Genomic DNA, 26110 nt, shown 5'->3' with positions numbered 1-26110 from the left:
AAAGTGTTGTGTTATGAGTTGTAGGAGATTGTTGTATCTGGCTTACAGGGTTGTGATTTTCACAGATGGTGTAGGGTGTGGGAGAGTGATGTGGGGAGCTGTGGGGGTGTGGGGGACTGATGTTGTACTCAATAATTAAACTTTGCACGGGGACTAATGGGTGGTGCTGGATTGTCAAAGTTGGTTTGGGGTCCAACCCATGACCCCATTGCATGAAATTGCAATTGATGACAAATTTTAATGCCCAAATAAGTATCATACACGTACCCATATAAGAACCATTCAGATGCCCATATCAGTACCATACACATGCCCATATAAGAACTATATACATGTTCATATAAGTATCATACATTTGCCCATGCAGGTATCATACATATGCCCGTATACGTTCCATATATATGCCCTTATAAGTACCATACATATGCCCATATAGGTACCATACATATGCCCATAAAAGTACCATATATATATGCCCATATGTATCATATATATGCCCACATAAGTACCATTCGTAATAATATATCTCTAAGTAAATAAAGAATACTGAAATTATTATTTTTATTACCCATTTTTTAATAAGATCAATATAATTATTATTAGATGTTTTTGAACTCATTTTGCTTAATAATATGTTGAAAAAACCTGATGATTTGTCTGATATTTGAGATGGCTGTATCTTGGTAAATATGGCTGTAAAGGCCTTCATATTTAATATTAGCAAAGAAAGACTTTACAGAAAGAAATGTAAATTGATGTGGTAAATCTAATGGTACCATTTTCAAAGCGATTCTATGGCTGGTTTTGATTTTGAGATTTGAGAAAAATGACGATTTCGCCGAGGCGTCGATTTTTTCTTGTCCACAGTCTGATTGTGTGACCCGTCACCAAGAAGCGCTAAGTTTACTTTCATTATATGTTCTGTTTTAGTTTTTAGTGAATTGGTAATTGATTAATTACTTTCCCTAAGCTGTTTGAGACAAAGAATTATTCCCCCTCAAAGTAAAGTTTGAGGGGAATTATGCAATTGTCTATACCTTGAAGGCACAAGCAATTAGTAATTAACGCTTACTTCCCCTGGATTATAATATAGAATAGCATCGATTACGTAGTCAACATTGATGTTTATTTGTTACGTAAGAAAGGCGTAACATTAACTCTTTCGCCTAGGCTGCAATCACGCCTATTGAATTAGGATGCAATTAACATGGTGAACCAGGGATAAAAACTGGCTGAGTCAGGATACATAGATATCCTATATCCTGGTAATAATGAAATAAGATCTGGTATACCGTTGACGAAGAATTAACATCTTATAATCCTAAGACATCCTTCATGCTGTTAATAAAACAGGAAGATCTGGTATCCTTCGTTATCCTTTATCCAGACGTTGTTTCTCTTGATATCCTACATCCTGATGTAGACTGATGTAGACTGCGACTATATCGCAGAGCTATTAGTATCCTTCACTGAGCATCCTGCAGGAAGTCTTCGCATCTAAGGATATCCATTTTCTTTTGATAATTCAGGTAGGTTTCCATTGGATATCCAACATCCTAATAACTTTTCAGGCAGTTTCTATATAGTCACTGGAGGATCTGGTAGGCAAGGACCTTCCAAAAACTCAAAGGAATAAAATAATCCCTAAATACACGAGGAGCAAAGAAATACATGTATTTTAATATCCATTTAATATCAATCATACTTTATATATTATTTCTAGATAATCAATCAGTTCATTTTTCTTAATAACATAAGAAAACACCATGATATGTTTTTTATTTGAATTGACTGTATCGCTGCAATAATAAGGTTAAGCTAAAATATAAAATGATATCATACAATGATATCTTTCATCTTGCTAATAATGTAGGGAGATCTTGTATATCGTTGATGCAGCAGGGAGATATGACATCCTCCATCCTGTTGATGGAGAAGGAAGGTCTAGCATCCAGGGCCATCCTCCATCCTGTTGATAAAACAGACAGATCTGACCTTCTGGGATATCCTTCATCCTGTTAATAATCCTCTCCCATCCTTCCCTAATCTCTCCTCACCATACCCACCTGCCCTATATTCTTCCCCAACACATCCTCCCCTCCCTTAACCTCTCGACAAATTCCCTATCATCTCCCCATTTCCTATACCCTTTCTACCCTCTCCCTGCCACTTCCACTTCTCTTACCCACTCTGCTACCCACGCCCCAAAACACCCAGGGTATGGTGGGTATGTGGGCCTGCGGGCCGCTCCAAGCAAGTGCCTGGTGGACCAAACTCTCACAAGTCAAGCCTGGCCTCGGGCCGGGCTTGGGGAGTAGAAGAACTCCCAGAACCCCATCAAGCAGGTATATGTGGGCCCGCAGGCCGCTCCAAGCAACAGCCTGGTGGACCAAACTCTCACAAGTCAAGCCTGGCCTCGGGCCGGGCTTGGGGAGTAGAAGAACTCCCAGAACCCCATCAAGCAGGTAACCCCCCTCTCTGCTACCCACGCCCCATCACCCCCCCCCCTTCCCTCCTCATCCCCTTACCCATGGACCTCATGAATGTGCAGCGACACGCTCGCCGCCTCTCTCCTCAGCAGCTGGGAGATATTATCAGCTTTACAGACAAATTACACTTGTTAAAGATGTTTGTGTTCCGGACGCGGCTCGTCGCTCCGCCGTCCTGGGCTCCGTGGCGAGGCTCGCGTTGGCCGGCTGCTTCAACTCCTGAAAAATTAATTGGAGACAAATTTACCGCATTATCCAAGACTGATGATAGTTTGTCGCGGCTGTTATGTTGTGTGTGGTGTGAGGCGCTACACCCTAGGTGTCGTGTGGGGGCATACTCACCCTCCAGGCTACACCCTATGTTGACCAGACCACACACTAGAAAGTGAAGGGACGACGACGTTTCGGTCCGTCCTGGACCATTCTCAAGTCGATTGTGTTTATCCTATGGTTTTTATACACCCTATGTATACACATAGGGTGTATAAATACATTTTTATACACCCCTATGTATATTCTATGTTTATTATACACCCTATGTTTATCGTGTCGATTCATCTCATTACCTCCATGAATCCACACACATACAATTGAACCAGAATGAACCGCGTTCGGGGGTCGTAGTTCGAAAAATCCAAGGTTCGATTCCCGGCCAAGGCAGAATCAAATGGGCAAAGATTCATTCACCTGCTGCCACTGTTCACCTAGCAGTAAATAGATACCTGGGAGTAAGACAACCTCTACGGACTGCATCCTGGGATATGTGTGGGTTAAAGAGAACTATATATAGTAGATATAATAGATGAACAAAATATATCGGTTACAAAGGCATGGCCCAAGAGCTTTGACTCTACAAGAACAAACAGTAAATATTAAAGCACAACAACACAGTGTTGCGTGAACTTCAGGGTGCGTCTCTCTGAGTAATGTTTATGCACTCCGACATTAATGTAGTCACGGCACGCTGTTTAAAGTCGTGGGCGTTGTTTACTTTCACTCTCGTGTAAATGTAACTAAAAATTAACTTATTTTGTGGTTACTGCGATTATCAACTCCGGGGACCTATTTACATTCTTTCTTACGTTCTTTCCAACTTTTCACATGCTTCTATGCTAATTTATCGTCAAACTTCTTATTCTTTACTTTAAAAAGCAAGGATTGCAAGAAGATTTATATTGTCTTGCGTTCCATATTGTAATATAAGGTAAGGCATGCACAGAGGCGCGACCCTCGCCACAGGAAGCTACTATGTATACGGTTCCACTATTCCCCAGATGTTGAAGGTTCCTTGATGCAATGCATTCGTGGAAACTAGGATGTAAATTGTTGTTATCGATTGTAAATTGTATTTTTATTTATGTGTTGAAAAGGAGATGATGAGGTAATTCTTACAGAACCAGTAACATCTATAAAGTTCTCTGGTGCCCGAAACGCTGCGTGTACTAGTGTCTTTACAAGATTGTAAATACCATACTATGTAGCCTCACAAACCCAATGTACCTTCTTGTATATAAGAGTCAATTAAACAGTTATCATATTGCTTTTCTAACCACATACTGTGTGTAGAATGAGTGAACTCAAGGATGAAGACAAAAGCAGTAGACCAACACCCGACTAAAATATATTTCTAGAGTTCACAACGACTACAGAACTATTACAAACTGAGACGAGCAAGTGTGCTGTAATCACACGACAAAACACCCTCCCAAGGACAGGTTTTGTACGAGATTACGATCCATTAAACAACTGCTCGTGCCTAAAGTCTCTTTTTGGCATCCATGTACATATCTCCGATTAAAATATATACCTAATAAATTTACCGTCATATATCCTAACCATCAAACTGCTTATATTTTTGACTAGTATTTATTCTTAACGGGAAATATCTCGAAATTAATTTAAAATCTTCTAAAAAAATAAAACTCCTGACCTGTAATGTTAAGTGAATATGAGTTTACGGAAGGCCGAGAACATGAGAAGGCCGACTGTGTTATACACTGTTGGAACATGACACACTTACAATGGTGTCACTGATGATAGTAAATATACACCCTAAAACACACAATATTTACCTTCACACTATATCGTTGGCAAGAGTTGAAAAGATGGAAAGCCAATTTGTAACAAGGAACATGAACACACTCACACACACATACATACACATATACACAGGCAATGACTATGTCTCGTCTGACTTCCAACCACCTGAGCCAAACAACTTGGTTCGAAGCAGCTGACATAGCCAACTTAGGCGGAAAGCTGACGGAGGAAAGACACACAGCTGGACACAGCTAAAGACACACAGCTGGACACAGCTTAAGACACACAGCTGGACACAACTTCTCGTCAAGCTGACAATCACCCACAACCACAACACATCTTTTTAAGGAATCGAGTTCTCATGTTTAGAATTTGTTTATGTAATATTGACAAGATAATTTGAATATAATGTCATATTGTTTTGACTTGATATATATATATATTTTAAAATGAAGATTCACTTAGGGAATTTTAGTTTAAATATAAACAGGAGGACGATTGACATGAGAAACATATTGTTTATTTAAAATCTTCATTACTTTTAATTTAACCCAAAGCGTTTCAAATACTTCTAATATTCATCATCAAATCTAAAATTTATTAGTGACATTAATACCAAACTAATAAAACAAAACACTTACTCTGGACATGCTAAACTTCAAGTATTAAAATAATATAAAACTAATTATAAAATAAAACACAATACAAAACTAAACTTACGTAAATTGATGGCACAAAAGTAAGATTAAACATTGTTTACCAACAACAAAGACGAATTGGAAATTATATTTATAACCGAAAAACATTACAAAAATCATATACAAATAAAAAGTTCAAACAAATTACAGATTACAATTATGTCAATTATAAAAAGAATTCAAATATTACGCAATAACTGTCATTAAACATTATACTCTGTGACACAATTAGGTAAATATAATTATGAGATCAGTAGTCACTCAAAGTGAGCACTGAAGACACAGTGAAGGGGAGACTAATATATATATATATATATATATATATATATATATATATATATATATATATATATATATATATATATATATATATATATATATATATATATATATATATATATATATATATATATATATATATATAATTAAAAATACATGTAATATAAGTGGAGACTTTCAATGTTAAATGATAGGCAACCTATCACCAAATTTAACATAAAACTCTATAATGTTAGACTAAAATCTTACTCAGCCGACTTATCTAGATAGGAAAGTCGGCTGAGGATGCTTATATAACATTATTATTCTCAAATAAACTTTAAGATTATTTTCGTTAATACGAACACAATAAGGTCCAATTTTAAGTTTAGAGATAGACTGCCTATTCCCTTGGGCTCTAGTATCGTATACATGTATAAATATTCCAGCAGTAATGAGGGATATTTTGGAAGTTCCATTTGGAACTTAAGATTAGGATACTAGAGCACAAGGGGATATCTTTTATATCTAAGCCAGCATTTATATCTATGCTATATCTAAGCTAGCATCTTCAGAGATCAAGAATAATTATCATGAGACGAACCATAATTACAATTCTGAATTAATCTTAGTTGTCGATGCAGAATATTATCAAATCTTATCTTGAAGTTTGTATTCCTGTTCAATATAAGTTTTTTAGTCTGCTGATTAGCCTTTAATGACACTTCTGGATTTTAGATCTGATGATGAATATGAAAAGCGCTCGAAACTTTATGAGTTTTGATTAAAAGTAATTAAGATTTTAATTAAACAAGATGTTTGTCACGTCAATCGTCCTCCTGTTCATCTTTAAACTATATATATATATTTTATATATATATATATATATATATATATATATATATATATATATATATATATATATATATATATATCTATATATATATATATATATATATATATATATATATATATATATATATATATATATATATATATATATATATATATATATACTCAAACAGAGGTATATACGTCAAACGAAAGTAATGTATACGTATACTTCAAACATATGCATATATACTGTACGTTAAACCAAAGGATATACATTACCACATGGCAGATTAATACGTCAAACTAAATAATATTTACCTCAAACCACTTTTAACAATTACTTTGGCCATCTAGAACATCGTGGCAAGAAAACATTAAATATTATTGTCCGGTGGCCAAGAGACCACTATAGCTAATTATTTGATGGAGTTATTATGAATTTGCTTTTATGTAGATATGACTTAGTATTCCGCAGAATACTCTTATGTAATTTATGGAAGAATTTATTGAATCGTAAGAGAATCTTTAGCTTAACCCCCCCTCATTGTCCTGTTTTTATGGAGTGGGGATGCGCTTGTCCATTGAAGACAGGACATGAGGGCAGCAATCAGATATTTTAGATAAATATATATAAATCTCCTTAGCTTCTTCCCAATAATGTCATTCAATTATAAATGTAGATGCAGGAGATTGTATTCCAATGATTTTGCTTGGGAACTAAGCACATCCACTCTTCCTCGGGCCTTATTATTGGAAAGATAGAGATGACACATCTATGTTCTCGGAACGAGGAAGGGGCTGGTCTTCACAGCGTCCATTCCCCCATAACTCGACGCACTAGTGAACAACTTCTATCCCTGTGCTCTCTCTCGTTGTCATTCTTGGCTAATCACCCTACTGCTGCTTGCGTAGAGGGCGCCGCCAGGAGTCATGGGAGGGGCATGAGACTCCTGACGCTAGTGTAGCTCGCTAGTCCCCATGTAGGTTGCACTTGAGTCAGGCGTTCCGTCACAGGCACCTTGGCGTCCATCGGGGAGAGAGGCGGCTCCAGCACGTATTGGCCCATCCTGTAAAGGGGTTCAGAAGGCCCTGATCACCACCACTCAGTAAAATCAAGTTAATGCTAAACTGCAGACGAGGAGTCACAATAACGTGGCTGAAATATGTTGACCAGATCACACACTAGAAAGTGAAGGGACGACGACGACGTTTCGGTCCATCCTGGACCGTTCTCAAGTCGATTGTGATTCCTGATCACTCTCACAATCGACTTGAGAATGGTCCAGGACGGACCGAAACGTCGTCGTCCCTTCATTTTCTAGTGTGTGGTTTGGTCAACTTAATGGTAAACTATTTAAAATCTACACTGACATACTAAATGAAAATTGTGAATTTAGAATAACGCCGAAAAGCCGAATATTCCCCGAAAAGGACCAGGAAGAAATATAGCCTGTTGGATAGATCACCAGAAAGGATAATTGGACGATTGACTGTATGATGAGGTATTTGGCACACGGCACTTGATTGGTCCTCGTGAACAGGACCTGCCATATGTTCTCACCCAGGATAAAAATGGGGAAGACCTCGTGAACAGGACCTGCCATGGTTCTGAACCAGGATAAACATGTAGAGACTCTCATAAACAGGACCAGTGACGGTTCTCTCACTATGGTTCATCATGCGGAAGGATCTGCTTCAAAACAAAAGACTCACCTGAAGGGATATATGGGTTCCTCGGGTCTGGAGCAGAAAGTGCGGGATATGAGAGCAGCAGCCACCACTGAGGACCCCAGAGTGACGGCCACCAGGCCCACCAGCAGGAGGGCGTCTACCTGGGCGTTGTGTGCTGAGGCCACTTTGTCCACCACTGATACCCCGCCGTTCTGAAAATGGGACAGTTTTAGTCACCATCCTGCAGAGTCGACAGGTTTGGCCCACTGTACTACAGAATTCACAGGTTTGTCCGCCTTATTACAGACAGTTACAGCCCCGCTCCTGTGTCAGATAAGTCCACTACGGGCTCACCATAGCCCGTGCTGTTTGGACCTTTTTATTCCAAGTAGTTAAATCTAAAACAACAACAACATTATTACAGATTGAACCCGTATGTCCACCGTACTATAAAATGGACAGATTTGTTCATCGTACCACCGTATCAAAATTAAAGTATCTTCTGGTTGTTGTTTTAAATTCAGTTACTGGGAACAAAAAATTCCAAGCAGCACGGGCTATGGTGAGCCCGAAGTGAGCTTGCCTGGCACAGAAGATGTGCGATCTTCAGGTAATCATAAGTTTAGCTTATGATCACTACTGTTAAAATCTGTGAACTTTTATAGAATAAAAAATGAGGTGACTGAACGAAGGGACTTGTTCTTATACGAGGGAAAATATGACTGAAAAAGGGGAGATGTGACTGAATGAGAGGACATATTATTGAAAGAGGGGATACATGACTGAACGTAGAAATAAACGACTGAACGAGGGGACATGAAACTGAAAGAGGGTATATATAACTGAAAGAGGGTATATATGACTGATAGAGGCGATTTATGATTGAAAGAGGGGGAGGAATAATTGGTGTACATACATATAAATAGAACCAGCAAAATGGATACAGACTAACAATAAGATTCTTACAATATTTCAGCAAATCTTTAGAACATAACTGACAGATGCATGAGTGAAAACAACAGAGTGCATATTTGACCTCTCATCGCATGAGCCAGCAGGCATTCTGCAGACCTGCTGACTAGCACGGATCAGTAAACACACTGAAGTGTCGCTGACTAGCACGGATCAGTACTCTCTCTCTCATGCTGGTGATTGGGCAGCAACACTTCAGCACACTGAAGTGTTGCTGCCCAGCACAGACTAGAGGGCCTACTGCAGTTCCGTAACTTGTAAAAAAAGGTATGCACCTCACCTGTCCGACAACGACGGTCCTCCTGGCGGCGACGGCTGCGACGACGAAGGCGACGACCCCCAGAAGCAGCAGGAGACCTCCCAGGACCAGTGAGAGACGGAACACCGAGGAGGAGCAGCCGCTGTCCCCGTGCTTGACTAGAAACACTTGCTCCATCTGAGGAGACAGCGGAGAGACACGTAAGTAGCAGCTGAGAAAGGGAATGAAATTATCACTGGAAAGTGCCCAGCCATTACGACTATATAGCACTTGGAACGGGGTCAGGATAAGGATTTTAACGGATGAAAGATGTTGCAATAGATCTACTCGACTGAAAAGTGTGGCGAGAAGTATAGCGTACTGATAGAGAGTAGAAGGATAGACGGAATGGAAGACGTAAACACTCAGGATTATGTTAAGGATAATTCTATTTAGCAGAAGTCATGCAGTGTGTCTTTATAGTGCACCAAGTATATAGGGACCTTGCGAGAGTTATAACCGTCACTTCTGGTAACAGGTCAGAAATATAAGGCTCCTAAAAGAGAGTATTATACACTCAGAAGCTCTCAAGGACATCCGTGAGGTCACAAAGACTCACAAGAGTTCGCATGGACACACCGGAGCTCACACGGATTCACTAGAGCTCAAAAGATTCATCAAAGCTCAAAAAGACTCACAAAAATTTTAGGAACTCCCAGGAGATCAACTAGCACGCTTCAGAGCTCACAATTACTCACAAAGACTCACAATGATTCACAAGAGCTCGCTAGGACTCATAAGAACTCACAAGAACCCATAAGAGCTCACAAGGACTGACGAGAGCCCGAGAAAGCTTTTGTTCAGCCAATTTATTTGCAGTTAAGTCGGGTCCTTAATTTGCTGCGAGGCGCCAGAGTTGCTGATTACGTCCCCCCTCCCCCCCCAATGCTCTCAATGCCCCCCTATGCCCCCCCATGCCCCCCATGCTCCCCTCACTCAGCTTCTCTCTCAGGATCCATTCAAGCTACCTACCCCCCAATGGACAGTGACAGTTTAGAAAAGAACTTTATTATGACTTTTGTCTTCAATTGGCTTCAGTGGGAGAGCCAATTAATTTTATATTAATAATATATAATTAATGTATTATTTATATATCGTTTTATATACATCATATATATTATTGTTTGGATCCTCACCACCGCAGAAATATAAACTCTGGTGATCCATAAAAGCCAAAACTTTACTACATAATCCACGAAAGTCATGAGTAAACCGCATGTCAAAAAAAAGTCTAACATCCACTACATAACCCACATTAGTCTAAACTTCACATAACCTATAGAAGTCTGAACAATACCACATAACCCACAAAAGTTATAACTACACAACAAATCGGACATAAGTCTAAATTATAACACATAACCCACATAAATTAAGCTTCGCTACATAAACCACATAAGTGTTAATACCAGATAAACAAAGAAAATGAAGTTTAAAGTTCAACTCATAACCTGCAAAAGTCTAAACACAGCAATATTTCTCACAAAAAGTCTAAAAACTGCAATATTTTCCGAAAAAAGTCTAAATTCCAGCAGAAAAGGCTCAACACTCTTCAGGAACGCCTCCCAAGCAAGGCAATTAATTACAAGCCTGGCCTAATGGTCCAGCTGTGCTGGTAACTGCACAGTTCCACACACCTGCAGCCATCTAGACCTTCATCATCTGCAGTAACTACACGTGATGATTTGTGGGCAACAGTCCCACCCCCTTAAGCCCTCACTTCCCCTTTCCCTGAGCCCCCCTTACCCACCTCCCATCCCATACCCCCCTATCTCCAAGCATCTCCTACCCTAAACCCACAGCTTCCACTTCCCTAAATCCCTGGTCACTCCCCTAAATCCTTGGGCACTTCCCAAATCCCTGGGCACTCCCCTAAGTCCCTGGGCACTCCCCTAAATCCCCGGGCACTTCCCTAAATTCCTGGGCTGTTCGTTTAGTGATTATAGCTAATTTTTATATATCAGAAATCTCTGGAGGGGATTTATTCCCTGATATCTTAAACAAGTAATATCTTAAGAGTAATACTCAGTGACAAATTCAACTTTCGTAATATTATTAGTTTGTCAAAAAAGGACACATTACTGATGGTGTCATATGGTGGGTTAAGGTGTCATATGGTGGGTTAAGGTGTCATATGGTGGGTTAAGGTGTCATATGGTGGGTTAAAGTGTCATATGGTGGGTTAAGGTGTCATATGGGAAACATTATTTTGAGGCAAGAGCCAGTAAGACACTGATCCGCAAGGGGGCCTTATGAGGAAAGAGGGTACCAGATCTAATGCTAAATTGGTTTAGGTCATGGTTAACAGGTAGGAAGTATGGGAGACATACCCTAAATAGGGAGACGTTTGGGTGGGGATCATTTACAATTTGAGCACCCTCAGGGCCTGACCAGATCACACACTAGAAGGTAAAGGGACGACGACGTTTCGGTCCGTCCTGGACCATTCTCAAGTCGATTGTCGATCGACTTGATTCACAATCGACTTGAGAATGGTCCAGGACGGACCGAAACGTCGTCGTCCCTTCACCTTCTAGTGTGTTGTCTGGTCAAACTACTTCAGCCACGTTATTGTGACTCCTCGCCTGCATATGGATACCCTAAGGGTCTGTCCTGAGACCTCTAATTTGCAGAAAATTTGGTGCATCATCAAGTCAAAGGAAAAATTGACAACTGCAAGATCTCAAAAGTCTTCAAATTGAGACGAAGTTTTTATGGCCAAATAAAATGCAAATTATAATCAGGAACTGAATATTATACTTGATATCTGCTCAGAGACGTCGATATAGCTATACCCATCAACAAAAGTGATGTGTGAGTAATTAATAGTAAAATCCCACAACTAACAGAGTTGTGAATTACTATGCATATTAAAGGCCAATTGATCCTCGACTTTAATATTGATATCCTTCAATCATACATTTTCTAGTGTTATTATAAGATAAAAGTCAATGTTGACAGAGTTAACAAACACAAATGCTTCTAAATAGTGAGTTTTTCTTCCAATTATGTAATATTAGCATCATATATATATATCTTTTTGCCAATTTTACAAATATATAAACAGTAAGAAATGCTGACCAATCCACACACTAGAAAATGAAGGGACGACGACGTTTCGGTCCGTCCTGGACCATTCTCAAGTCGATTGTGGACCAAGTCACAATCGACTTGAGAATGGTCCAGGACGGACCGAAACGTCGTCGTCCTTTCATTTTATAGTGTGTGGATTGGTCAACATACTTCAGCCACATTATTGTGACTCATCGCCTGCAGTAAGAAATGCTATTGGTTTTTATGTATTAGTGCTATTACAAATTAACGTTAAGCGCAGTCTAAGGGTTAAGCAACTGACCGGAGGCAGGTCCTCATAGAGGGCTGGGTCGCTGATATCCTGCTTCTCGTAGAACTGGTGAAGGTAGTTCTTCACGCCGAATATTGGACAGATGGGCGTCGGGGAATCCGGAGCGGCCTTCTCGCTCCATCCTTTACAACTCCGCTGCTCGTTGTCCTCCTCAGCACTCTTCTCATTTGTCTCAGGCACGAGGGAGAGTCGCGGCCGGATGTTTGCAAGGGGTCGAACCCCTGGTGACCTTGGGCCAGCCACACGCCCCCTCGCCGCCGCCGTCTCCGTCGTCTCCGCCCCCGCGTGGACAGTTCCAGTCCCATGACGCACCAGCGGCTCCGTCTCTGCCGCTTCTGATTCGCTATCATCCATGGCGGCAGCGGGCCCAGGGCAGCGCCTCCCACGCCGTCCAGCTGGCCTGCCTGCGGGGAAGATGAATAAGTTATTAAGAAGTCTCTCTCTTTAAGCAGGCGACAACCACTTGGACTGGACGGTAGAGCGACGGTCTGGCATCATGCAGGTCGGCGTTCAATCCCCGACCGTCCAAGTGGTTGGGACTCATTCCTTTCCCACCCGTCCCATCCCAAATCCTTATCCTGACCCCTTCCAAGTGCTATATAGTCGTAATGGCTTGATGCTTTCCCCAGATAGTTCCTTTAGTTTAACCAGGCGAGGAGTCACAATAACGTGGCTGAAGTATGTTGACCAGACCACACACTAGAAGGTGAAGGGACGACGACGTTTCGGTCGGTCCTGGACCATTCTCAAGTCGGTTCTCTCTCTTTAATGATAGGGTTCATTAGGACTGTCATAACTATTCCTGATGAAACTGGACTCAGTAGCTTATATCACTTGTGTGAACCCGCCCAGAAAACCCATTTCTCACTGAGATGCTGCTGCTAGAGGAAGCAGAGTTAAGGTATATTTATGGAATGCATAGTGAAGGCAAACACAGTTGCCTTGACGTAACAGTGTTTGGAAGCATTTGCTACTTACGTATCTCGGCCTACACTAACGGAACTAACAAAGGAACGTCCCGTTAGGTCGGCAGCGAGTGTTGGAACCGGTTGAAGCTAAGACTTCATGCTATCGAAAACCTTCCCAAACCTCCAGTTGGAAGCAGGTTGACTTAGAACCCAGTGTATACACATTCATGTATCTGTATCTACTATAGAGAATGTTTGTCTATCAAAGGTTGGAGGCCTCCTAGTTAAAGTTAGCCTCATACAGCTTTCCATGGTAAATTGTGATTACATGGCGGGTGCCATAGGACAGTAAGGGGTCGCTCCCATGCCTCTCTTTATGTAGGATTGGCTCCAATTGCGAAAACAAAAGGGGGGCCTGACGGCTGAGGGGAGAGCGCTCGGCGTTCGTAGTCCCCAGGGTCCGGGTTCGATCCCCCAGCGGAGGCGGAAACAAATGGGCAGAGTTACTTTCACCGTGATGCCCCGCTTACCTTATTCAGTGAATACACTATCTCGTTTATATATATATAATATATATATATATATATATATATATATATATATATATATATATATATATATATATATATATATATATATATATATATATATATATATATATGTCGTACCTAGTAGCCAGAACTCACTTCTCAGCCTACTATGCAAGGCCCGATTTGCCTAATAAGCCAAGTTTTCATGAATTAATGTTTTTTCGTCAACCTAACCTACCTAACCTAACCTAACCTAACCTAGCTTTTTTTGGCTACCTAACCTAACCTTACCTATATATATAGGTTAGGTTAGGTTAGGTAGGGTTGGTTAGGTTCGGTCATATATCTACGTTAATTTTAACTCCAATAAAAAAAAATTGACCTCATACATAGTGAAAAGGGTTGCTGTATCATTTCATAAGAAAAAAATTATAGTAAATATATTAATTCAGGAAAACTTGGCTTATTAGGCAAATCGGGCCTTGAATAGTAGGCTGAGAAGTGAGTTCTGGCTACTAGGTACGACATATATATATATATATATATATATATATATATATATATATATATATATATATTGCAAGGCTGAGGTGCAGGAACGGAAAATTTTTGTCTCTTGGGTCATTTGTTGCTGTAATGAGGTTATCACCCAACTCATTAAAGAATTTGAGTACACATTTCTCCAACGTTTTTCTCTCTGCTGATTTTAATGCTGCTGCTGCTGCTGCTGCTGCTGTTGCTGTTGCTGCTGCTACTGATGCTGCTGTTGCTGCTGCTGTTGCTGCTGCTTTCTTCTGTTTTTGTTCCTTTTACTAATAGTACTGCTCCTATTGTCATTTATTTTACTTCTGCTGCTGCAGCTGCTGATCCAGCTGTTGCTGCAGCTGCTGCTGCTGGTGCTGCTGCAGCCACTGCACCGGCTTGTGCTGCTGCTGCTGTTGTCACTGCTTCAGCGAACATAGCTTTCCATCTTGAGGGTTATCTTGAGATGATTTCGGGGCTTTAGTGTCCCCGCGGCCCGGTCCTCGACCAGGCCTCCACCCCCAGGAAGCAGCCCGTGACAGCTGACTAACACCCAGGTACCTATTTACTGCTAGGTAACAGGGGCATTCAGGGTGAAAGAAATTTTGCCCATTTGTTTCTGCCTCGTGCGGGAATCGAACCCGCGCCACAGAATTACGAGTCCTGCGCGCTATCCACCAGGCTACGAGGACCCCATCACCGAACATATATATTTCCAGAACCAAAAATGTCCAGAAGCAAAAATTTCCAGAACCAAAAATGTCCAGAAGCAAAAATTTCCAGAACCAAAAATGTCCAGAAGCAAAAATTTATCAAGCAAGATGTTATATAGAACAGATATATATAGATGTATATGTATATCTATATATATATAGATGTATATATAGAATATATGTTATATGTGTGTTGTTACTCTGAAGCGTTGAAGCGGGTCCGGTGGGCAGCCATCGCTAAGATATATCTACTCTATCAGCTAATTTTTTTCACCACTGACGAAGATCAAGAGATGAACTATATCGCCGTAGTGTACACGGTTCCCAAGAGTAACGTAAATTCAGTATTGATTCGACGTTGAATGATAGATGATATGGTTGATTCAGCGTCGAATTATAGTTGATAAAGTTGATTCACCGTCGAGTTATAGTTGATAAGGTTGATAAGGTTGATTCAGCGTCGAATTATAGTTGATAAGGTTTGATTCAGCGTTGAATTATAGTTGATAAGGTTTGATTCAGCGTTGAGTTATAGTTGATAAGGTTTGATTCAGCGTTGAATTATAGTTGATAAGGTTTGATTCAGCGTTGAGTTATAGTTGATAAGGTTTGATTCGGCGTCGAATTATAGTTGATAAGGTTTGATTCGGCGTCGAATTATAGTTGATAAGGTTTGATTCGGCGTCGAATTATAGTTGATAAGGTTTGATTCGGCGTCGAATTATAGTTGATTTTGACGTATAAATCCCTTAGTACTCATCCTGTAACTACACTTAGGTAATTACATACACACACACACACACACACACACACACACACACACACATACACACACACACACACACACACACACACACACACACACACACACACACACACACACACACACACACATCAAATGCATTAGGCAGTGTTGTGGTGGAGGCTGACTCCATACACAGCTTCAAATAGAGATATGATAGAGCCCAGTAGGCTCAGGAACCTGTACACCAGGTAATTGACGGTTGAGAGGAGGGACCAAAGAGCCAGAGCTCAGCCCCCGCAAGCACAAATAGGTGAGTACAAATAGGTGAGTACAAATAGGTGAGCACACACACACACACACACACACACACACACACACACACACACACACACACACACACACACACACACACACACACACACACACACACGTCTACGATCCCCCAAGTATTGTCTTGACAAACTTCGGAAGATCCTTAAAAAAAACTTTTAATTGCATCCCCAGACGGGAGCGGCGGCCTCGTGGGCTCATCTACCCAGTCTTCCGGAAGGAAGTTATCACATTTGCATTGTGATCACATGATATCATCTCGTAGTTGGGAGATAACCGGCGGGGATCACCTTGTATCACCAGCCTCCAACTTCGCCACACCAGCAAATTTCATTGGGACGCGGCTTTCAACTTCTGTTCTTCTCTAGATTTACCATTTGATATCATTGCCAGTTACAGTCCTAGATTCACTTAGATTCATGTCTTTTATGACTGTTATCTTCATAAAACATAATCGTTATGAAATTTAAGAGTTGAAGTGTTTTTACTGTGTGTACTCACCTAGTTGTGCTTGCGGGGGTTGAGCTCTGACTCTTTGGTCCCGCCTCTCAACCGTCAATCACCTGGTGTACAGGTTCCTGAGCCTATTGGGCTCTATCATATCTATATTTGAAACTGTGTATGGAGTCAGCCTCCACCACAACACTGCCTAATGCATTTGGTGTGTGTGTGTGTGTGTGTGTGTGTGTGTGTGTGTGTGTGTGTGTGTGTGTGTGTGTGTGTGTGTGTGTGTGTGTGTGTGTGTGTATTCATCTAATTTGCAGTTCACTAATTGTGCCTAAAATATCGAGCTTTAGTTTCGTATATGATAATTGCTAACCATTTTTCTGGTCTCCTAGCACTTGTTCCAATTTCCATCATCTTACACTTGCAAGTGTTGAAATCCAGAACCCATTTCTTGGGTCAACTCTGCATTTTGTCTAAATCATCTTGTAGAATCTATCAATCTTCACCTGTCTCCTCTCTTTGATATAATTTTCCATCGTCTGCAAGCATCGACATCCTCGACTCAACTCCTGTATTTTGGTAGTTAACTTTGACGAGAAATAGTATGATTTACAGCACCGATCCTTGAGGTACTCCTTGAGGTACTCCTTGAGGTACTCCGCTTGTTACTTTACGCCAGTCCGCCGTCTCACTCCTCGGTATGACTCTTTGACTCCTGTCTGGTAGGTATTCTCATAGCCATATCAGTGAACGACCTACCACTTACTCCAGACTGCTTTTCAAGCTAGTGTAGCACTCTGGGGAATGCATGTGAGAGAATATATGGGTGAGTTACCAAGAAAGATTGTGAGGGCGTGAGAAACCGGGCCTCACGCTATGTAGTTTAGGAACGCTCTGTTAAACCGTCGTATACATTTTGTTCATCCTGTTCACTGTTTACTGTTCAGACAGTATCCCTTTTTTGCTGTTATAAACGGTAGTTTTGTGAACTTATTCCTCGTTTGTCCACTGAATGTTGTGGTATGACGCCAGGATCAAGCTCCTCGCTTCTCTGCCAACACTATATAACGGCAAGATCAATGTGGCACAGACCAGCAGGTGGCAGAGACCTCGGGGTACACCACCAGTCCACCCAATATCAATAACCATCACTCACACACAAGCAAAAATAATGAAACGTGAGAGAAGAACCGTAAAATACAGAGCTTTTTCGTACCACTTTGCTGCAATATTTCTCTCTCCCTGTCTCTTTCTCTCTCTCTTTCTCTCTCTCTCTCTCTCTCTCTCTCTCTCTCTCTCTCTCTCTCTCTCTCTCTCTCTCTCTCTCTCTCTCTCTCTCTCTCTCTCTCTCTCTCTCTCTCTCTCTCTCTCTCTCTCTCTCTCTCTCTCTCTCAGGAAGAGCGCAGATAGTATTCACTGAAAGTGTGGGAAAATATATACGAAAAGTCAGAGCTAGAACACCAATAAAAGCTGGTGAGATATCCGCTGATCAACTCAGCTATCGGGTTAAGCCGGCAACAGCACAGAGAAAAAATGATGTGTTGTCAGACGCTGTTGGATGATGGCAATATAAAACTGGTACAATATAAGTCGAGAACGATATCAGCAAGTTGGCAAACTCGGCTGGATGCAGCGCTCTGTATCTCCAGGGTTCGACCTTTGGCAGTAGTTAGCTAGTTGGCTGTCTTGCTGGCTGGCTGGTTGGCTGGCTGGCTGCCTGGGTGCCTAGCTGTCTGGCTGGCTACCTGGCTGGCTGCCTAGCTGGCTGGCTGGCTGCCTAGCTGGCTGGCTGGCTGGCTGCCTGGTTGGAAGTTCTTGTAAAACCGAGACAGCCGCCAAGAGTTAGACTCTGGAAGAGTTAGGTAGTTGGCTGTGGTCCAGGGCGTTGTGAGACCTGAGGTCTGGTTCCTTCCAGGGCAGCCGGAGGGAGAGTCCCGTTTCGTCCCTTGTGGAATGATAATCATGTATCATAGCCCTCAGCACCAGCCCTCAGCACAGGGCTGTCACAGCTGAACATGGTCACTGCTGAGAGTGGTCACTGCTGAGAGTGGTCACTGCTGAGAGTGATGTTAAAGGCAGCCCTGGTTGCCCTTGAGGTGGTAGTGACACCAGGGGTTGACGTGGCACTAGAGTTTAAGTGGCCTCAAAGTTGGCCAGCGTCGAAGCATCGTGTGCTGGTGCCTGTAGGCGCCTTGCTCGACGAAGAGTCCCTAGTGGGGGCTCGTCCCTGGTGGGGGCTCGTCCCTGGTGGGGGCTCGTCCCTGGTGGGGGCTCGTCCCTGGTGAAGACGATTTTTCCTGATCTGGCGTGGAAGAAACCCTGGCGTGAAATCTGCCACGGCGTGGAACATGGGCTGGCAGCATCCCCCCCTGGTAGTGATGATTGCAACCTGTGATCATCAGAAGTGGTTTGGCAATTACAATTTTCTGGCGCGTTTTCCCTCCTTTGCTTCCTCTCCATCGTGTTCATCGCGTCTCTCCCTCTAGTTACCCCTCTACACTATCTCTCCCCCCTCTCCCTAGCGTCTCTTCCTCTACCTCTCCTCTACACTGTTACCTCCCCTCTAACGTTATAACAATTCTGAAATGAAACTCACCACTATAACCACTCAAGTGACAGTCATCTTTATCATAACAGAGGTTCTGTGTAGTCAGCTTAAAGGGAAAGAGACAAAGGTGAAGAGAGAGTGGGAGAATTGAAAGAGGGAGAGGGAGTAGGAGGAAGAGATTGAGAACGTGAGAGAGAAGAGAGACAGACAGAAATAGCGAGAGAGACATATATAGAAACAGAGATAGATAGATAGATAGAGAGAGAGAGAGAGAGAGAGAGAGAGAGAGAGAGAGAGAGAGAGAGAGAGAGAGAGAGAGAGAGAGAGAGAGAGAGAGAGAGAGAGAGAGAGAGAGAGAGAGAGAGAGAGAGAGAGAGAGAGAGAGAGAGAGAGAGAGAGAGAGAGAGAGAGAGAGAGAGAGAGAGAGAGAGAGACAGAGAGACAGAGAGAGAGACAGAGAGAGAGAGAGAGAGAGAGAGACAGAGAGACAGAGAGAGAGACAGAGAGAGAGAGACAGAGAGAAAGAGAGAGAATTAATGGGAAGAGGAGAGGGATAGTGGATAGTACCTAACAACATGGCTCGACACTACAGCCACGGTCTTGCTTCATGCAAGTCGGCATCTCAAGCTCCGTCCACAGACTCTGTGCCTCACACTCACTCACTCACGACCCTCACTCTCTGTTTCACTCAGTCTATGTTGCATCAGTTAACCAGACCACACACTAGAAGGTGAAGGGACGACGACGTTTCGGTCCGTCCTGGACCTTTCTCGAGTCGAACTTTAGCCACGTTATTGTGACTCATCGCCTGCATATGTTGCATTATTTATGCAACCCTTGGGGGAGGCCTGATGAGGTCCTTCGGAGTCTTTTGATGTACATTTGTAATCAAAAGCGGATTAGCAAGTCCGCAACATAACTGACAACTTCGTTATCTCAAACGCAATGGACCTGACCTAAGTTTACCCTTGTTTTCGCCCGAAGGAGTTGAGAGCTATTTTCTACAGCAGTTGTTACCAAACTCTTTGTGGTAATTAACCACAAAGAGTGGTTAGTCACAAAGAATGGTTTTTAACCACAAAGTGGACGATGTATGATAAAGGGTAATTAACCCTTCATACAGTATCCTTATTAATTGCTGCCCACCTTTACACTCGGTATTAAAAAAAATTAGTATCTTTTGAGCTCACTCCATAAGCCTGGAATTTCCCCCCTAATCTTTGGTATGATAACCTGAACACTGCCTCAATTCATGGTCCTCCTACATATTACACAACGGCCGCCAGGGGCCCATGGTCCTCAGTTTGGGAACCAGTTGTCGATAGCAAGACTGTTTGATATCACGCCAGACCTGTCCCCTGAAGCCCATATCAAGAGGATAACATCAACGGCATATGTCAGGTTAGCTAACATAAAAATGGACTTTAGAAACTTGTGTAAGGAATCTTTCAGAACTTGTTCCAGAACCACACCTAGGGAGCCGGTCGGCCGAGCGGACAGCACGCTGGACTTGTGATCCTGTGGTCCCGGGTTCGATGCCGGGCGCCGGAGAGAAACAATGGGCAGAGTTTCTTTCACTCTATGCCCCTGTTACCTAGCAGTAAAATAGGTACTTTGGGTATTAGTCAGCTGTCACGGGCTGCTTCCTGGGGGTGGAGGCCTGGTCGAGGACCGGGCCGCGGGGACAATAAAAGCCCCGAAATCATCTCAAGATAACCTCAAGATAACCTCAAGATAACCTCAAGATAGACATGTTCCACTGTTATACTGTTCTTCTGTTTTGTTACAGCTATTCCCTCTAGTTTCCCTGTGTAGTGTTTCCTCACCTAGCCTCTCTCCCTCTATTTCCTCTTTGCACTATCTCCCTACTCTAGTATCTCTGCCCCTGTGGGTCCCCTCTGCAATACTCCCTCTCCTAGAATCTCTCAATCTGGTTTGCCCTCTGTTCCGTCCCCTCCCCTTGCTAACCTTCCACAAGAGTGCCGTAACAACACGTGTCTGAAGCCAGCTCCAGGAGCAGGAGGAGTTGCAGTAGAAGGAGGGGGAATGAGGAGGAGGTAGAGTGGGTGCAGTAGAAGGAGGAGGTAGAGGGGGTGCAGTAGAAGGAGGAGGTAGAGGGGGTGCAGTAGAAGGAGGAGGTAGAGGGGGTGCAGTAGAAGGAGAAGGTAGAGGGGGTGCAGTAGAAGGAGAAGGTGGAGGGGGTGCAGTAGAAGGAGGAGGTAGAGGGGGTGCAGTAGGAGGAGGAGGAGAAAGAGATGATAATGCAGGCGTCACAGCCAGGACTAGCGCGCTAAGTGACGTATTCATCTCCCGAGGAAATGTGTGTTTGGGACTCAGAGCTTGTATGTTCAGACGTGTGTGTGTGTGTTTACTGTTTGTGCTTGTTTATGGTAAATAGGGACTCCGGGGCTCATGTGTTTGTGTGTAATTACCTAACGATAATTACCTAGGGGTAGTTACAAGTGGGGAGCTACGTTCGTGGTGTTCCGTCTTCCAAGTACTCTATGCCGTATAACGCTTTGAAACTATCGAAGACTTTGGTCTCCACCACCTTCTCACTTAGACCGTCTACCACTCTGCTAAAGGACATTTTCCAATATTTTTTTCGGCATCTCTGTTTTCTTAGCTTGAATCTGTTTTCTCTTGTTCGTGAAGTTGCTGGTTTCAGGAATTCCTTTTTTGTCAATTTGATCTATTCCTGTTAGTATTTTGTAAGGGGTGATCATATCACCTCTCCTCTGCCTTCTAGGTTTGGCATGTTTAACGCCTCTAGTCTCTCCTCGTAACTCTTGTTTTCAGGTCCGGAAGCCATTTTGTAGCATGTCGTTGCATCTTTTCCAGTTTCTTTATGTGCTTCTTAAGACTTAGGCACCATACTAGTTCTACATATTCCAATTTTGCTCTCACAAAAGTCATGAACAGTTTCTTTAGTATTTCACCATCCATATAATTGAAAGCAAGTCAGAAGTTGGAAAGCGACGCATACGCTCCTCTCACAATGTTCTTCATGTGTTCCTCTGGCGATAGATTACTTAAAAACCACCTCTAGGTCTCGTTCTTTATTAGAGTTCTGTAATTCCTTTCCACATATTTTGTAAGTTGTGTGAGATCTATTTTCTCCGATTCCACATTCCATAACATGGCATTTATTCTCATTGAATTCCATTTACCACCTTCCAAGCACTTATTTTATCTAGATCAATTTGAAGGGCATTACAATCGTCTGTGTCTCCTATCTTCCTCAGAATCTTAGCATCATCCACAAACATGTTCATATAATTCTGTATTTCTTCTGGTAGATGATTTATGTAGACGATGAACATTACTGGTGCAAGAACTGAACCCTGTGGTACTCCGCTAGTAACACTCCTCCAGTCAGATACATTGTCTCTGATTACTGCCCTGTGTGTGTGTGTGTGTGTGTGTGTGTGTGTGTGTGTGTGTGTGTGTGTGGTGTGTGTGTGTGTGTGTGTGTGTGTGTGTGTGTGTGTGTGTGTGTGTGTGTGTGTGTGTATGTGGTGTGTGTGTGTGTGTGTGTGTGTGTGTGTGTGTGTGTGTGTGTGTGTGTGTGTGTGTGTGTGTGTGTGTGTGTGTGTGTGTGTATGTGTGGTGTGTGTGTGCACTCACCTATATGTGCCTGCAGAATCGAGCTCCAGCTCTTGGACCCTAGAGCTAGAGCTGTGTGTGTGTGTGTGTGTAATTACCTACCACATCCCTCCTAGCCCTCTCTCTCCAGCAACTTGAAATCCATCCCAGCTTCCTATCCAGCTCCTCTAGCAACCTTCACGCACGTTCTTAAGATCCTCTCGTACCCCTTGGCAGCTCTTTCCGAGCCCTTAACTAACCCTTCGTTATCTTCACCCTAGCCCCCAACCCCAGCCCTCCCCAGCCCTCCCCAGCCCTCCCCAGCCCTCCCCAGCCCCAGCCCCGCCACGCGTGTCGAAACCCCCCAAAAAAGTTGAGTGTCGACGCTGGCATTATAAAGTATTATGCGCCCCAAAAGCGTGTGTTTCCAAGAACCTTCATCACATATGCATGATTCTGAAGGCGTCGACGAGGAGTTTAGCTCCGCCTCTCTCCCTCAGTCTTCTTACGAAGCTAAATTCCCCACAAAATCCCATGTCTCTAACAGCCAGCGTCTGACGTACGTTGTGTGGGGGAGGGAGAGGCCTGGCCTGTGGCGGCCGTCTCTCCCGCCCCCCTCCCTAGCAACGGAGGCTGCAGTAATAGGAATAATATTAACAATGATATTCATCCGGATAAGATTTGGTGATGGTGGTGATGATGAGTTGGTGGTGATGAGTTGGTGGTGGTGGTGGTGGTGATGAGTTGGTGGTGGTGGTGGTGGTGATGAGTTGGTGGTGGTGGTGATGGGTTGGTGGTGGTGGTGATGAGTTGGTGGTGGTGGTGGTGATGAGTTGGTGGTGGTGGTGGTGATGAGTTGGTGGTGGTGGTGATGAGTTGGTGGTGGTGGTGCAGGCGTGGGTTTTAATGATGATAGAGTTAGTTATGATGATAGAGTTGTAGAAGATAGAGTTGGAGATGATAGAGTTGTTAATGATAGAGTTATGGTGATGATAACAGAGTTAGTGATGATACTACCGCTTTACAAACGTTGTTGTAGGTCCTTGGGATCACTCAGATGAGTGTATGAGTGTTTGTTTATTATTTATATTAACTTTTTGTGCAAGCAGTAAAGAGCTGTTAGCTCCTGGACCCCGCCTTTCTAATTGTCGGTTGACTACTGACTCCTATTTTCCTATTTTCAACCTATTTTCTCCTTATCATATCAACTACATATTTTTCTCACACTCACACGCATATCCCCAAGCATGCAGCACATAATCGCTGTCTATCTTTCAGGTATTAACTGCAAGGTGAACAACAGTATTAGATGAAAGAAACTAATTTGCCCATTTGTGAAAGAAACTCTGCCCATTTGTTTCAGCCTCGGCCGGGAATCAAACTCGGGCTCTTAGGATTATGACACACAAGTGCAGCGAGACCCCTCTCGCGAGCTGTGTGTGTGTGTGTGTGTACTCACCTAATTGTACTCACCTAATTGTGCTTGCGGGGGTTGAGCTTTGGCTCTTTGGTCCCGCCTCTCAACCGTCAATCAAGTGGTGTACAGATTCCTGAGTCTACTGGGCTCTATCATATCTACATTTGAAACTGTGTATGGAGTCAGCCTCCACTACATCACTTCCTAGTGCATTCCATTTACTAACTACTCTGACACTGAAAAAGTTCTTTCTAACGTCTCTGTGGCTCATTTGGGTACTCAGCTTCCACCTGTGTCCCCTTGTTCGCGTCCCACCAGTGTTGAATAGTTCATCCTTGTTTACCCGGTCGATTCCCCTGAGGATTTTGTAGGTTGTGATCATGTCCCCCCTTACTCTTCTGTCTTCCAGTGTCGTAAGGTGCATTTCCCGCAGCCTTTCCTCATAACTCATGCCTCTTAGTTCTGGGACTAGTCTAGTAGCATACCTTTGGACTTTTTCCAACTTCGTCTTGTGCTAGACAAGGTACGGGCTCCATGCTGGGGCCGCATACTCCAGGATTGGTCTTACATACGTGGTGTACAAGATTCTGGGTGTGTGTGTGTGTGTGTGTGTGTGTGTGTGTGTGTGTGTGTGTGCGTGTGTGTGTGTGTGTGTGTGTGTGTGTGTGTGTGTGTGTGTGTGTATGTATGTGTGTGTGTGTGTGTGTGTGTGTGTGTGTGTGTGTGTGTGTGTGTGTGTGTGTGTGTGTGTGTGTGTGTGTGTGTGTGTGTGTGTATGAAGGCAGTTTTGTCAGTTCTCGATAAAAACTTCCGTGCTAATGCTCGTCACTATAGCAACAAGATGAGCGATCTGTGGTGGCGCCAAGATGGCAGACTCCCTTCCCATTATGCTTCCCTCCCTTCCTGCATTCCTCCGTCCTTCTCTCCCTCCCTCCTCCCTTCCAATCCTCCTTACCTTCACCCCTACCTTACTCCAGCCCTTCATAGTATCAGCTCACTGCCTTTCAAAGGAATATAAATAAACAATTATATCCAAGCGCATCATATAATACTGTTTATATATGATCCGAAATGTGGGATAAACCCTCCCTCCCCTTTCCCTTCCCTAATCTCCCCTACTCCCTCTTTCCTATCCCATTTCCTTCCCTTACAATCTCCCTCCCTTCCTCCTGAACGTTCAGAAGGTGGCAGATGATGTTCGTAGCATCTGGGAGTGAACGTCGACCCGTCTTACAGCTTGTCGCTTCACGATGCTCCCGGAGACATAAACAGTGTCATCCCAGGCAGTAGAGACGAGCAGCCATAGTGGAGATCCTTGTGTCTGATGGCTGCTTCTTTCCGGCCGACAGGAAGGCTGGCAGACATTACGGCGGAAAGACAAGTAGGCAGACCAGCAGAGATCAGCAAGGACACTGTCAGACCAGCAGAGATCAGCAAGGACACTAACAGATCAGCAGAGAGTCAGCAAGGACACTGACAGACCAGCAGACAGTCAACAAAAACACTAACAGACCAGCAGGGATCAACAAGGACACTGACAGACCAGCAGACAGTCAACAAGGACACTGTCAGACCAGCAGACAGTCAACAAAAACACTAACAGACCAGCAGGGATCAACAAGGACACTGACAGACCAGCAGAGAGTCAGCAAGGACACTGTCAGACCAGCAGACAGTCAACAAAAACACTAACAGACCAGCAGGGATCAACAAGGACACTGACAGACCATCAGACAGTCAA

The 26110-nt window shown here is 43.1% G+C and overlaps 1 protein-coding gene across 1 annotated transcript in view; it reads right to left on the bottom strand.

Moving 5' to 3' along the window:
* Positions 1 to 6478: 6478 nt before the first annotated feature.
* The window catches only part of LOC123772035 (neurensin-1), a 29347-nt gene continuing 9715 nt past the window's right edge, over positions 6479 to 26110 (bottom strand). The window contains exons 2-5 of the mRNA XM_045764895.2: positions 12616 to 13028; positions 9243 to 9398; positions 8033 to 8202; positions 6479 to 7386 (exon numbers count right to left, since the gene is read on the bottom strand). Coding sequence (XP_045620851.1) covers positions 7248 to 7386; positions 8033 to 8202; positions 9243 to 9398; positions 12616 to 12978 — 828 coding nt within the window. The 5' untranslated portion in view covers positions 12979 to 13028 and the 3' untranslated portion in view covers positions 6479 to 7247. The remainder of the gene's footprint in view (positions 7387 to 8032; positions 8203 to 9242; positions 9399 to 12615; positions 13029 to 26110) is intronic.

This window comes from Procambarus clarkii, chromosome 38 (assembly GCF_040958095.1).
Source record: "Procambarus clarkii isolate CNS0578487 chromosome 38, FALCON_Pclarkii_2.0, whole genome shotgun sequence".
Lineage (NCBI taxonomy): Eukaryota > Metazoa > Arthropoda > Malacostraca > Decapoda > Cambaridae > Procambarus > Procambarus clarkii.
This window is presented reverse-complemented; position numbering and strand designations above follow the sequence as displayed.